Genomic DNA, 15,392 nt, shown 5'->3' with positions numbered 1-15,392 from the left:
AAAGGCAAATCCCTGGGGAATATTTGAGCTAAATTGCATCAGTCATTTTGGGGCTATGGTATAGTAAAAGAAAATTCAGGTTCTTATTCAAAATGGGCTGGAACCATAGGCTCTGTAGTTGGCTATGATCATCCGTGATGAAGAGACTTAATCACCCAAATTATAGCAAGAATATTTTGTCATTTCATGTTAAGCAGACTTAATTATTTCATTGGAAGATGCATTATAGAGTGGAATGCTCTTGGCATATTTATGTGTATGAAAAACATATAGTAATATATAACAACAAATATATCTTTAATAATATATAATATATACAATGTGTATATATGTATATGTAAAACATTTTCTTTTTCATTGATGCTTATCAGAACAGAATATCTCTAAAGCATTAATAGTTAAATTCCTTTGCGCCAGCCATCGAGTGCCAATAATTTCACAGGTTTCAATACTATGTTAGTGGAATATTTAATAAGTGAGATAAATGGAGAAATATAGTTTTATCTTTGTTGATCAGCTGTAGAAAATAAAACAGTAACTGGAGTCTTATTTGCTACCAGTCTCTGTTTCTTCCTCTCCCACTAATACCAGCCCTCCTCCTTCATCCTGGACATGTATGGTTTGTCACTTTCTTGCCATGATCTTTATGGTGACTTTTTAAAAATTAATTAATTAATTTATTTATTTATTATTTTGAGACAGAGTCTTGCTCCGTCTCATCCAGGCTGGAGTGCAATGGTGCGATCTTGGCTCACTGCAGCCTCTGCTTCCCGGGTTCAAGCGACTCTCCTATCTCAGCCTTTCGGGTAGCTGGGACTACAGGCATGTGCCACCACACCTAGCTAATTTTTTAGTAGAGATATGGTTTCACCATGTTGGCCAGGCTGGTCACAAACTCCTGACGTCAGGTGATCCACCCATCTCAGCCTCCCAAAGTGCTGGGATTACAGGTGTGAGCCACTGCGCCTGGCCATGTCAACTTTTCAAGAGAGTTCCTGCTGCCTTGGAATACTATGTGATTCTAGACCTAAGTCAATATGCTTAAGTTTGGGCCTCTGCTTACATTTATAGGGTCTTTCAGGTTTTAACAATCCCTAAAAAAGGGTTGAATAATATTCATTTATGAAATGCTATAGTGAAATGGAATCAGTCTTTCCTCATATGGGTTAGTTAGAATTTACAGCAAGACTGTTCTCTGTCCTGTCCAGAAGATGCCTGACATAATTATATTCTTCAGTGTAACCCATAAAATACACATGTAGTAACACTGCCATTCTTCATTCCTCAACCTGTGGAATGCATTAATGATAGCTATTGAACTTAATAAATGACTTTATTTAGATATTTGGGTTTATGTCTTAAAAATTAACTGTTGCTGGGCTCCTTGCAAGTCTTTAAAAAAGCTTTATCATTAGATGATAAAATTGCCACTCAAGAGGCTAACTTAGATCGATAGGCCTTGCCTGACAAGTTTGATCTATCCAATATGTCTTTCACCACAGTTTGAATTTTAACAAGCCATAACTTTATTGGGCCAGAGAGAAGGTCAGAGGCAAGGGCTGTTAATGTCCTGCACTTTGTCAGCTTCAGGGCTTAAGTGTGGGGCCCACACAGCACTGGGGTCGTGCTGGGGCAGACATACTACTTCCCAGGGTAGAAGTGATAGAATTATTGACAGCATAGCAAGTCATGGGGTCTGTTCATTTCAGGACAATGTAAAATAGATACAATATGTTTTTATTTAGATAGAAAATAAGATTTTTTTTTAAAAAGCCTGGCTCTGCCACCTGAGTCTTAGGCCCTGGTGAAATGCCCAGCCTTGGTATTGGTAGGGTATTGGTTCAGGACCACTGACAGCTATCCTTATGTCCTTTGAGCACCCCAATTGTTAAGTGGGTCTCAGGGATAAACAAATTTTCAGGAGATGAAGCTCTAGAGGAGCCATTCTTTTCTCTTTTGTCTTTTATCTTTGGCTTTCTCCACTTGAGTTTGGACTGTGCCTCACCAGAATTCTCCCAGACACAGAGTGACTTAATTGATACAGCCCAGCCTGCTTGTACTCACCATGTGTGGAAGCCCTTGAACCTAGCTAGGACAGTGTGCAGGAGTGATCACGTATGCTCCAGCACTTATTCCCTGACATAGACTGCAGCAGTAGCTGCTAAGAGACCCCTCCCCCATGCTCAGTGACCATCCCCCCAAGTGGGCTCTGGTGCCTAGAGTCCTTCACATGTGTTCATGATCTTGGCCCCTGATGTGAGGTTTCCTCTCTCAGCTGCAGCCAAAGCAGTGACACACAAGGTTTTATCAGCTCTGGCTCATTGGTTTTTGCTTTGGCGGTCCACTTTCCTGAGGCAGGGCAAAAGCAATCAGATGCAGAGAATCATTTTTCTTCCCTGCTTGGCCTGGCTGGGCAAGGGGTTGTTTGAAGGACTCATTTTGCATAATGAGTTTTCACTCAAGGTGTACTTTCACATTTTGGCAGCAATTAGGCAGTATTGTCACATTTGCAATGGGTTTTAAATATCCTAATGCAGATAGCTACTTTTGGAGGCCTTATACTTAAAACTGTGATTTTTCCCCAAGAAATATGTAAAAATGGTAATTATAGTTAACCTGAAAAAGTGGCAAGGTCCAGAAGAATGCTTCAAATTCCATCCAAGTTATAAAGTATGTTGAAATCATTAGGGAATATCCAGTTCTTGAGACTTGCTCAAACCTTTCTTTGACATCAAAGAGAATGTGACCTGTGAAATTAAAGTTAAAGGAACTTGTCTTTGGTTCCAGCCCTTCCCTGTTGGATACACAGCCTGAGCTTCCAAGGGCTTTATCTATTAGAACAGCATGTTCAGGTAGAAAATATCTCACAAGATTCCATATTGCCATTATACGTGATGCCGTCCTCTGTATGTGGAGAGAGCATCGATAAACCACAGTTGGAAGGATGAACAGTTTGATCCTTTTTTTCTCCACTGGTGAGAATGAGTTCATCTTGGGTTATCTCTTCTGCCCTTGAGAATAGCAGAAAATATTGGTAACATGGTTGTCTAAGGCTAAGAACACTTTGGTCATCAAACCTAGAAATTGGGTGCTAAATTTCCTATCTACCATCCAACTTTTAACTTAAAATCATTTAACAGTGGCTGCCGAGTTTCTGACAGCACAATTCCAAAAGTTTGGGATTGTATTTAAACTTATAAATAGGGAAAGATATTGCAGAGAGATTGTTTTAAATTTCCTCAGTGGTATTTCATGGTAAAGAGCTCAAAGACTCCCTAACTAGATTGGTGAGAAGGCCAGTTATTCTATAAAATTAAAGCAAGCCAGAGCAAAGTGGGCAATTCTTTGAAACTAAAAATAATTTAGTGCTGAATCCTCTGGATCCAGAGGAAGCTGTTTATTTCCTAATGCTTTGGAAGATGGAATCACTGGCCAAGAAACAATATGTTCTGAGTTTACTCTAAAGCTAGTTTCCTAAAATCTATTTAAGGGCTTAGGTGAACTCAACAAGGATATAATAAAGCTACGTAATTGAATGACACTGAGGCTGATAAAATTCACAGGAGATCGTGTCAGAGATAAACTGCATCAGAACACAGCATGGACAATAATTTAAACTAATTGTGCACTTTGATGTAAATTAGCTTTTCCAGAAGAGATATTGAGGCTTCATTTTGGACAGCTTTCTGAAACTGCAGCATGCAGACTGCCTGCCAAAAACACATATAGCAAGGCAATTGAATATTAACTACAAAGGGACAAATCCTTAAAGATGCTATGGGAATAATGTGCATGGGTGACACCTCTTCAACTTGCAAGCTGTTCAGTTTTGCTGATACAGTGGGTGTGCCAGGAAACAATGGGGTCAAAGAGTGCTGATGGGGAGAATAAAAGGAGTACACGGTGGCTGTTAGGAAGGAAAGGGTTATTAGGAGTGGGGAAGAAGTTAACATAGCTATGAAGAATTGAGTGATTGAGATCCTTGCAATTTTAAAGTAATGAATTGCCTATCCTCAGAGCATAAATTGATGCAACCCAAATGCAAGAAAGACATGGTTATGAAGAGACCAGATTGGCCAGCCTTTGTTTTTTCATCTTTCCACACCCAAAACAAATGATATTAAGCTAAATGTACGCCTTTGGTTAATTCTAATATTTGGAAGGCTGTCTCTTTTTAGGTTTTGTGAGTATTGAAAAACTGGAACTGTGCACCACAAGATGCATGTCTCTATGTAAAGAAATGTTGACAGTTGAATTATCAGCTGTTACAAACATAGAGGCTTAATCATAACTGAGAGCAGCAAGGCATCACCTACAGTATAATTGATAGCAAATACACCTTGCACTTAGAAGGTGTCTGGGTTTATATGTCAAACTAAGAAGAGCAGCGCTGTTTCCATACTGGGCTGAAATGTTTTTACTCTTCCCAGTATTTAATACATACAGTTTGAAAGACAGGAATTTGAAAAGGAAATTGATATTTTTTTATTACACATTAATGCCTGTTTTGGGAAAAATTTCTAAGCTTTCAGTGTTTTCCTTTGTGTTTTGGGAGGTAAAAAGGAAGGCAGAGGGGCAGGTTTTTATGCAGTTATGTGAGAAGCTTTTTGAACTCTGACCTTTGTTTTCTATTTTTTCCTTATATAGGATGATTATTTCAGAAACTGGAATCCCAACAAGCCCTTTGACCAAGGTAATGGATGCAATATTTCATGCTGTATACTCTGTGGTAAATGTGGTTTCATTTTTCCTTCCTTGCACGCTGAGTTAATGTTTCCACAAGGGCCAGCTAGCGGTGTTACTTTATTGACTTTGGGGACTGAATTGACTGGGGTGATAGAAATTATTTTATCAAATTGGTTATTTGTCTGAGGTTATATCTAGGGCTGATTTAAACAATTTTTTTTAATTGACTTGACCAATATAATCATTGATTGGTTTTGTTTTAAAAAAAGTGAAATTTGATTATCAAATTAACATGGTGAATTGTGGGGCTGAATGCAGCGCTTTCATTCATGGAACAGACTATGCCTGGAGATGCTTCCCTAATTCACATGAGCCATAAAAATGAAACTTTCTTTCTAGAAAAAGGTTAATCCTGGGAGACTTTCAAGGGTACTGCGATTTTATTTGTTAAATAACTTCTTCATGGTTTCTAAATAGAAGCCTGTTTCAGAGTTAGCTTGGTGACTACTAGGGTTTAAGCATGGCCCACAGAAGGCTTTCTCCACCCCCATTCCCCCAGCAAGCATCAAACCAGTCTCTCATGATAGCTGTTGTAAATCACTAACAGTGTCCTCCTGTGAGTTATTTAACACACAATGAGGACCTGCCACGAATCACATCCCTTCCCCCGTTGTTCCATGTGTGGTGCTGTTGAAAATGATGGTAGATTGCACTTCATGTGTTCGTATGCAATTAATGCCAAAACACAATGAAACGGTATTACCTACTACATCTCAAAGCGTTCATGCTTCTGAGAATCAGCTTCAGTTCTGTAATGTGAGTATTCGATGTGATCATGAGGGCCAACTTGATACGAAGAAATCGAGGGAGGCATTGACATGTGTCATGGAGGAAGGTGCTTCTTTCTGCCGTCTGCTTTGTCGGTTTAATGGGTCACTACCTCTGGACTCTGGTTTTCTCATAAGCAAAAACAGTATTAAAATTTCCATATATACATTTATCATATGCTTTGAAGTAGTGTAACATTTTTTTCATTCATGCACGCTAGCATTCTCAAACATTTATTGAGCTTTCGCTGTATGCACAAGCACCAAGCCAGGTACTGGGGATAGAGCAAAAATGCTGTGGTGCCTACCCTACAGGAGCTCAGAGTGGGGAGTAGGGAAATGAATCAGTCAACAATTGTGGTGGGATCTGTTAATGGCTGTGATGCAGGTGTGTTCAGGGAAGCATGTGAATCTACAGATGGAGAACTGTGTATGTTTGTGTAAAGGGCAAGGTGTCCAGCAAAACATTCCTTTGGAGGCTCTATCTGGACTATACACGTCTTAGCAGCCTTAGAGTGGTAACGGAATTGTTCCTTTACAATCCTAACAATGACTGAATCATCACAATGATTCACTCAAAAGCATACGAAGGCATTTGTAATTTAGTTTAGAAATGTTTTATTAAAAGTGATCAAAAATTTTAAAACTTTTTAATAGGATAAAACTTTATGAAGAATACTGGTAGTTAAAGAGCAACAAATTCCCTGTCTGTGCCTGATAAACAAGCCCTTCTGCAAACAACCCTACCAGGCTTTTGCCTGCAAAGGTAACTCAGCTGACAGTCGCTGTGAACTGATTCTTTTTAGCTAAGAACTAGAAATAGGTTCTTGTGCTATAAGGATCAAATGTTGCCTAAATAACTGTCAAAATTACTCTTTGCCAAAGCTTGCAAATGAATACACTCTCCCGAGGGAAGACATTTTTACTTTTACTAATGCACATTGGAGAAAGAATACATCAAGGTAGGTGTCATTTGCCACTCGGGATATAAATGATAGCTTCCCTTGGTTTGGGAGTTAACACAGAAATTTTGAGAACCACAAAATCACCGTCTTTAAACCTGAGTAGGTAAACAGTTCAAACAAGGATTTTTCTCTCCTAGGATTGATGGCAGCTATATCCAGCAGAGCCCCATCCTGTTCTCTTTTTCTAGCTCTGCAGGCTTGAAAACTGGGTCTGCTCAGATTAACCCTCCCAGAAAACCTTATGACTTTATGGGATATAATTAAGGACCTTAGCTGAGTATCCCCACTTTGTACCTCAGGGGTAGCTGCCATTGGCTATTTATATACAGAACCATGAGGAGCACAGGCAGAGCTGAGAATAGCCTTCACTTAAAATATCAGCCCCAGCAGATGTCATCAATTACATTGTGTGCGGCTCAATAAAAATGAGAGGTTACTCTATCAGCGCTGACACCACTTGGTGAAATATAAACCACAGGCATGGAAGATGTAGAGCATTTCATCTTCCAGAAAATAGGAGAATTACTGAACTCCAGTGGAAGATGACAGCCAAAGAGAGGAGTCATTTCCTCTTCTGAGCTGAAAAAAGAATCAAACATAATTAAAATGGGTTTGTGGTTGGGGGAAAGTTTTAGTTTGTAGAAATAGAACTTGTTGAAGAGTGTCTTCAGAGTTTCAGATGACAAATATGGTTTAGGATGGGGATGGAAGGGGCTTCATGATGGAGGTGGGTGTGGAGTAGGCTTGGAATGTAGAGGGAGACGAGGAGAAGGAAGGCCCAGCATAGAGAATTCTGGTAATAGTGTAGTCAGAAAGGTGGATTTGAAATGGGTTGAGGGGACATTCCATACCAATCTGCCAAATTTGAACCTTGTTTTCTTGGCAGTGGGGTGCCATAGAAAGTCTTTGAGCAGGCGAGTGACACGATGAGGGCAGTATTTTAGAGAATTTGGTTTGGTGACTCAACAGCTATAATTAGGAACCCAAAAACATACTTGCTAAATGATGTCACTCCTCTAGGACTCTTGGGTAACTTCTTCATGGCATCGTTCATTGCCTTGGAGCCCTGGACTCTGGCTGTCACCAGTGGTCAGACTTATCAATTCAGCTCTCCAGCTTGACCTCTGAAATGCCCATGCAGCTTCTGATTGTCGTGTTGGTGTGGTGAATAGTTAGAAGACTCAAAGTATTCAAGAAATAGTTACTTAGCTGTAATTGCTGTCTCTGCTTAAAGATATTTACTGAACTTTGAACAACAGGGCTTCATGGAGCGAGTGCTATCATCACATAATTGACTCTAAGGCAGTTAGAAGAAAACTATCTCACCTGGTGCTCTCCAATGATGAGACTCAGAATGTCTTTAACTTGTTATCTTTAAGTGAATCTTCAATGTTTCTGTCAGTGGAGTATAATGGCCATCAACTTCAGACTTTTCTAAGAATTCTTCCTGAGATTAGGGTAAAGTGGCATAAGTAGTATATCCTTTTGTCTTGTAATGATTTAATGCCAAATCTCCTCACAGAAAGGACAGACAGGAGTTCAGAATTGAAGGCAATGATTAACTCAGGTGAGAAATTTCCCTTGTGAAGTCCATAAAGAAAGACACCATGCAGACAGAGTTGGACAGGCTGCACAGTTTGAGAGAGCCATGGGCCAATGCAAATGGCTTTCTTATCTTGCATAGTCAGGAGAAATGAAGACCCCTGGATGGACCTTCAGAGGGCTGGCTGAGGCTGCAGAGCTCTGGGGTGATTCCAGAGCTTTTGGTTGCCTCTGCCACTTTGCCCTGCCAGCACCTTCCCTTAACTGGCCCCTGACAAACTCAGGAGCGCATATGAGGTTAGTACTTCTCAGTGGGAATCTGGGTCAGCAAGATGCTTCCCCGAGAAAACCATTGATGGTCAAATAAGGGACACACATATACCCTCATCTCTTGGAGATTCACATGCTCATTATCAACTTAAAAACTCTGAGGTGTCTTTCCGTAAAGAAGCCCATTTAACCTATCATTTTCCAAATTTGCCTGTGACCATATTTTCAATTTTTTTCCACTACACACCTATCAGATACTCAGAGGAGGTAATGTATTTGGCATGATACACTTTGGTAAGTGCAGTCTGGGGTCTTAGGGTTTGGAGTCAGATTCTCCAAGTTTAGAATTTGACTCTGTCAGTTACTAGCTGTGTGATCCTGGGCAAGTAGCTTAATTTCTCTGATTCTAAATCTTCCTATCTGGAAATGGCAATAATGATAAGTACTTTCAATAATAGCCCTGAGAAGATGAAGTGAGTTAATATGCCTGGCATATAGGAAGTGCTTGACAAGTGATCAGCAAGTCATTGATTGTTTTCATTCTCTTCCTATTTAGCAGCCTCTCCTAGTGGCTTTCTTCCCATTCCACTCTGGTTTTATTCCCTTCTCCTTTTGTTCCTTCCTGGTGGCCTTCCAAGTTGTGATGCTCTGAAGCTCTTGGAGCTAAACTGACACTGGCTTGTCTTAACTAGTGGTGGGTCATCGTACTGGTATACTCCAGATCCCCATTATTGGAGCTGAAGAAGTTCAGGCTCTTAATGTGTTCATTCCTTCCTTCATTCCTTAAGCGGTTACCAAATGCCTGATGTTTAAATGCACTGAACTGGATAATAGGGACAACACTAAGGAAGACCACTCTTGGGGGACACTCCCGGTTATCAGTCCTCAGAGACATCCATCCAAGGTCCTATTGGGGGTAGGGAAGTGAGGAGAGTTGGTCTGGGTAACAGGGAAATCCTTAATATGTCAAGTGTTTATACAGGTGACAGGCCAGTTTTGGTTGAGGTGATGTTTTTTGCTATGCCTTGGCCTTATGCAGTCTGTGCCTTTGGTGTGTGGACCAGGCTCCCTGATGCTGTACAACCAACACTTGCTGGTAACAGTTACCTTCAATGCAAATAATAAAGGTATTGTCACAAAGATTGTCTCTTTTGCCTTTAAGTGAGATGGCTTGATGAGGGTCTGGAGGGGAATGAAAGATAGAATTTATTGAACCACAAAGCTGTTGTAAAAATAAAATAAAGGTAATGCTTTGGGGATTCATTGAATAGGGGGTGAACATACAGCAAAGTGAATTCTGAGAAGGTCTTTCAAAGCTGCCTGACTAGTTCTTTTAGAAGAAGAAAATGGAAACTTATTTTTAGTAATTTTGCTGAACAAAAGGATTTTTTGTGCACTGGAAGGTTTGGAAGGTAATTTATGTATATAACCACCATACTATTTTAGAAAAAAATTCTGATTACATGAAGATGTCTCAAAGTGATGGAACACTAACAGGTTCTCTGCTGGAGCCACAGGGTGCACTCAGGAAAGAACCCTCCCCCCCAATTTATTTGGCTATGAAGTTCCACTTGAGGAGACAAGCCACTGTAGGACTAATGGCTGGAGAGATTTAGCATGGGACTTTCCTGAGACAAGTGGGTTCCTTTAAAGTGGAATCAATGAACATTTCAGATAAAGTGTATAGACATTGGTTTTAAAGATGATGCTTTTTATTCTGGAGTGAATACTAATCATTCTTCCAGAGCAGACTGGCTGTAGATAAACCTCAGATGTTGCTGGTGATCTTCAAAGCAGCATGTGAACTTGTAGAAATTGATCTCCAGATAAAAATAAAACTCACAGAGTCAGGGGCCCCTTTCACTCATGCTGTTCTCGTGAATAGGAGAAAAGAAAGACCTCACCCTTTGACTTCCAGTCTATTATACCAAGATCCTGACAAACTCAAATCCTGACCAAAGCCCTGAGCTATTTTGAGGCAAAAATTCTAAAACTCAAAAGGAAGGAGTTCTTCTCGTGTTCCAGCTGTGTTTCTGGAACCGCAGCCCAATGGATTATCACAGCATTTGTGTTTTGCCAAGGTCTTAAAGGGTGCCTGGGGAGTCAAGATTGCTTATTTCTAAAAATCTTCTATAGAAGGGGAGTTTTCCTTCTCTAGATTAATCTGAAAATTTACATAATAGGCTTAATAGAAATCTTAACTCCCCATAGCTTTCTTCTTAATGTGGAGTTTAGCCTCACCCCAAAAGAAGCTCTGATTAGCATTTATAGGGCCTTGAAAGTTTTTCAGTTTTTTAAAGAATTTTTTCACCTTATCTGATCCCTGGAGCTGTGGATTTTCAGAGGCAGCTGGCCTCGTTTGTGGGAAGCATCTTAATACTTTTCTCCTGGCTCGCTCATGTTTGGTCTGGTTGGTTTCTCCCTCTCACCTTTGCCTTTTGCACATAATTAGGAATACGCTTTCCCCGACAGCAACTACTCATCTTATTCACATTAACCTACTCTCTGCCCCAGACACGCACAATCGGCTCCAGCCTAATTAGCCTGTTCCCACTGCCATCTTTTCTTCTGTTTCTTGATTGTGACAATAAGATAGTCCTATTTAAAAAAAATTTTGGAGTATTGATTTTTAAACATTCTAATTCAGTACTCCAGGGAAGAAACAGAAAGCTATTAATTCAAATATTAGTGTGCTCCTATTTTAACTCAGTCTCTCTGCCTCGATGTTTGATCAAATTGAATATTTTCTCTTTTGTCTTTGTCTGCCTTTGTCTGTTTGCTTATTTTAGAGAATAAAATATCAGCTACAAAATTTGAATCTCATGGGTGCCCCTTCTTCTTTCCCATTTTCTTTTTTCTAAAGGTGACCATATCATTGATTTGCTTTTCTGTTCATGTCCTTATGTTTTTATGTCATGTATATGTATACAGGCAATGTTACATTATATGTTTTGCAATAGAAATTAATGTTTCCCTCTCTAATCTGTTTATTCCACTTAACATTGCTTTTGAGGTACCTTTTTTGGTAGTTGTAGATCTAATGAATTCTTGTATATTGTGCTATTCTATTGTATTAATTATCACAATTAATTCAATTATTCCCCCACTGATGGATGTTTCTCTTGACTCCATCTGTTTTGCTGTTGGGGCTGCTTTTTCTTAGTATTTTTAAATGTAAAATGCTTGGCCTGAAGAGTGTGGGATGCCAGGAGGAGGGCTGAGGTGGGACATGGCTCTGCCACTGTTAAAATGTGCAACTTTGGGCAAATCACATGTCCTTTCTGGACTTTAGTTCACCCATCTCTGAAATAAAGAGGGTGGATGAGATAGTTGCTGAAGTCCTTGGGAGCTATGGTAGTTAAGTTCAGGCAGAATAGTTTTCCATATATGTTTTCTCATAAAGGAAAAATGAAAAATTTGAAGCATGATGCTCTTATTTCAAAGGTTACAGTTTAGCTAATGAGTTATGAATATACTGTAACTGAAATAAAACCAATGGAATTAAATGGGCCTTTTAACCATCAGGGGTGGAGAGGGCTCAGAATAAAAAGCAAAAAAGGCCAAAGAAGTCTTTTCTTACAGAATCCTATGGGACACTGTGAGTTGTGGAGGAAAGAGCAAGAGTTGAAAGCGCTCAAATCAAATCTTGCCTCTCCCATAAGCTCATTGTATACATTTGAATCATTTGACTTATCTAGGCTTTGTTTTCTTTTTTTTTTTTTTTTTTACTTTCATGTGCCTTTACTTTTCATCTGTTTTCAGTGTTTTTTTATTATTATTATACTTTAAGTTCTGGGGTACATGTGCAGAATGTGCAGGTTTGTTACATGGGTATACATGTGCCATGATGGTTTGCTGCAACCATCAACCCATCATCTACATTAGGTATTTCTCCTAATGCTACCCCTCCCCTAGTTCCCCATCCCCCAACAGGCCCCAGTATGTGATGCTCCCTTCCCTGTGTTCATATGTTCTCATTGTTCAACTCCCACTTATGAGTGAGAACATGCAGTGTTTGGTTTTCTGTTCTTGTGTTAGTTTGCTGAGAATGATGGTTTCCAGCTTCATCCATGTCCCTGCAAAGGACATGAACTCATCCTTTTTTATGGCTGTATAGTATTCCATGGTGTATATGTGCCACATTTTCTTTATCCAGTCTATCATTAATGAGCATTTGGGTTGGTTCCACGTCTTTGCTATTGTGAACGGTGTCGCAGTAAACATATGTGTTCATGTGTCTTTATAGTAGAATGATTTATAAGCCTTTGTTTTCTTATCTGTAGAATGGGTCTAATCACAGCTGTCTTGTAGGCCATTTGTGGAGAGGGCATGTTTGCAAAGGGCCAAGGAGTGGGTATGTGGTATGTTCTCTACAAAGAGCGTTTCTTCCTGCTCAGTCAGTTCTGCCAGGAACTATGTAGGTTCCTTTTCCTCACTGAGTGCTGGGATCGGCTATGAGTTTGTGTTCTGGCTTCACCCTGACTTCACAAAGAGCTCTCAGGACTCTGTGCCCCTAGAACCAAGGAGCAAAAGCCATTCTGGGTTGTGCTCCACCCTTTGGAGGGAATCGTAGTGAATGATGAAGGGTGGTAAAATTCTCCCTGCAATTATGGGGCACTGCAGCTTTCTAATACTGTGTTTAAGAGGTTCTTTCAGCACGAATGAATCCATTTTAAAGACATGTTTATTACCTTTCCCCAAACTCATAAAATGTGGTGTTAGTTGTATAAAAGGGGGAAAAAAACCTTCCTGTTAATCCACCTGCTAGAACAACAGTCCCTGAATTAATTATATTGTACTTGTTGAGTCTTAATGAACCAGCCTTGGTTTGGGAAAATTCTCAATAGGGAAAAAAATGTCAGCTGAATTTTAAAATCAATCAATAATGCTCTTAAATTTTTCTCATTTGAGAAGGTAGAATGGATTATTGCGTTTTCCCAATCAGGAAATGGCTGCTTGGAGAAAAACCTGCAGGCGTCACCTGCATCCTCTACAACTTTCAGGCCTGAGATGGGGGTTTTGTTTTGTTAAGCTCCTCAATTGTACTGTGTAGCAATTAACTGCTGGAAACCTATTAAATGTTCATTCTGCCTCAGAAACCATGCCTGATGAAAGGCAATGTGGTATAGTGGAAAGGCCCTGGGGATTTGCACTCTTAGAGAATGGGTTCATTTTCTAGCTCTTCCCTCTAATAGCTGTGTATACCTAAGTGGGTGCCTCAGTTTTCTTATCTGTAACATAGAAATCATGACATCTATTACACATGTGGCATGAGGGATAAAACTCCTTATTCAATCTCAGAATGCACGTGAGAAAGGCAAGAAAGCTTTGGCAGGAGATAGAGTACTGCTGTCTTCTTCTGGTGTTTCATATTGGGAAGGATCTTAGTGGTTTTAGATGTCTCTGCCTATTCCACCAGAGTGTGAGCTCATTGATCAGTTAATCATTGAATGAAGAACTCACAGACTTGGTGAGGACTGTGGAGGGGAGTGTGACAGTGCTCTCCTCAGGGGGCTTGTGGTCTACAGAGCCAAGAGACACACACGAAATAAAATCACTCAAAGGATGTGTTTGAGGTGCCCTGACAGAAGCTGGCAGAGTTGGGGCTCAGGCCAGGGATTAGCCCTTCCTGGTTGAAGGTCAGGAAAAGGATCCTAGAAGAGGTGACCTGGGGGCCTTTCTGAAGATGGGCAGGTGTTTGGAGATAGAGAGGAAGGGGAGCATCTGGTGGGGAGAAATGTTTTCTGACAGCTGATCGCTCAGTGCTGCAGAGGTGAAATCTGATCATGCTTTAGTCCTTTGGGGCTTCTGTTCTAACACCATAGACCGGGTGGCCTACAAACAGTAGAAATTTATTTCTTACAGTTCTGGAGGCCAGAAGTTGGAGATGAGGTGCCAGCATAGCTGGGTGCTGGTGAGGGCCCTCTTCCAGGCTGTGGATGGACATCTTCTTGTGTCCTCATGTTGGGGGAAAGAGAACTTGAGAACTCTCTGGGGTTCCTTTGATAATGGCACTAATCACATCCAAGAGGGTTCACCCTCATGACCTAATCACCACCCAAAGGCCCTACCTCTAATGCCACCACATTGGAGAAAGGATTTCAACACATAAATTTTGGGGAGACACAAACATTCAGTTCAGTGCAGATAGGATGCTTCTTTTAAAAATACTTTTGTTAAGAGATATGAAGGAAATGTCAATCATTACTTTAGTAGGCTGTTTCACTTTTTCCCTTTGTCTCTCAAGTCTCATTCTGCTGGGCACCTTGAAACACCCAGAGCAGGATTGTAGATAGCAAGATGGGCCTGATGCAGTAACACTGGGAGTGGTGGGACTGGGACAAACTAACACCCATGCCACCGGCAGAGAGCAGCCCTGACCCAACTCTAGCTGACGATGGTTATGAGGGCTTGGGTCAGCATTGTAAGGACTACGGATTGCTCAAAAGCAGCTGGAAATGAACATTTGTTTTTGTGTGTGAAACTTAATACTTCAGTGCTGGAAAATCAATTATTAAAAAAATACAGCAAGAGGGTAAATGTGCCTTTGGGCTGTTTGTAGCTTCTCTTCTTGTCTTTAGCTTGTGGCACGCGTGCACTGGAGGTTGATGTGTCCTTGGGGTCCCTCTGACTTGGTGCAGCTGCGTAGCCCTTGGGGTGGAGGCAGTGCCTCGCACAGTTGGGGACAGACTGCCTGAGCAGAAGTTGTCTTTGTTGGGACTGTGCTCAGAGACCACAGGAGGCCAGCAGTGGTTTGAATGTGTTCCCCCCACAAGCATGTGTTGGAAACATAATCCCCAATGCAATAGTGTTGAGAGGTGGGGCGTAGGGGAGCTGTTTAGGTCATGAGGGCTTCACCCTCACGAATGGAGCCATGCCTATCTATTGTAAAAGGACTTGAGGCTGCGAGTCTGACCTCTTGCCCTCTGTCACCATGTGATGCCTGCCCCCATGTACTGAGACAACAAGAAGGCCCTCACCAGATGCAGTCCCTTGATCTTGGACTTCTCAGACTCCAGAACCATAAGCCAAATAAATTTCTGTTTGTTATAAATTACCCAGTCTATGATACTCTATTATAGCAGCACACAACGGACCAGTA

At 40.8% G+C, this 15,392-nt stretch overlaps 1 protein-coding gene across 1 annotated transcript in view; it reads left to right on the top strand.

Annotated features, from left to right (window-relative positions):
* Window positions 1-15,392, top strand: part of SPOCK1 (SPARC (osteonectin), cwcv and kazal like domains proteoglycan 1) — a 529,169-nt gene that overhangs the window by 233,856 nt on the left and 279,921 nt on the right. The window contains exon 3 of the mRNA XM_054488779.2: window positions 4,648-4,693. Within this exon, the coding sequence (XP_054344754.1) occupies window positions 4,648-4,693 (46 nt within the window). The remainder of the gene's footprint in view (window positions 1-4,647; window positions 4,694-15,392) is intronic.

The sequence above is a fragment of the Pongo pygmaeus genome, chromosome 4, assembly GCF_028885625.2.
Source record: "Pongo pygmaeus isolate AG05252 chromosome 4, NHGRI_mPonPyg2-v2.0_pri, whole genome shotgun sequence".
NCBI classification, from domain to species: domain Eukaryota; kingdom Metazoa; phylum Chordata; class Mammalia; order Primates; family Hominidae; genus Pongo; species Pongo pygmaeus.
The sequence above is the reverse complement of the archived record's forward strand: the minus strand, read 5'-3'. Positions and strand labels throughout refer to the sequence as shown.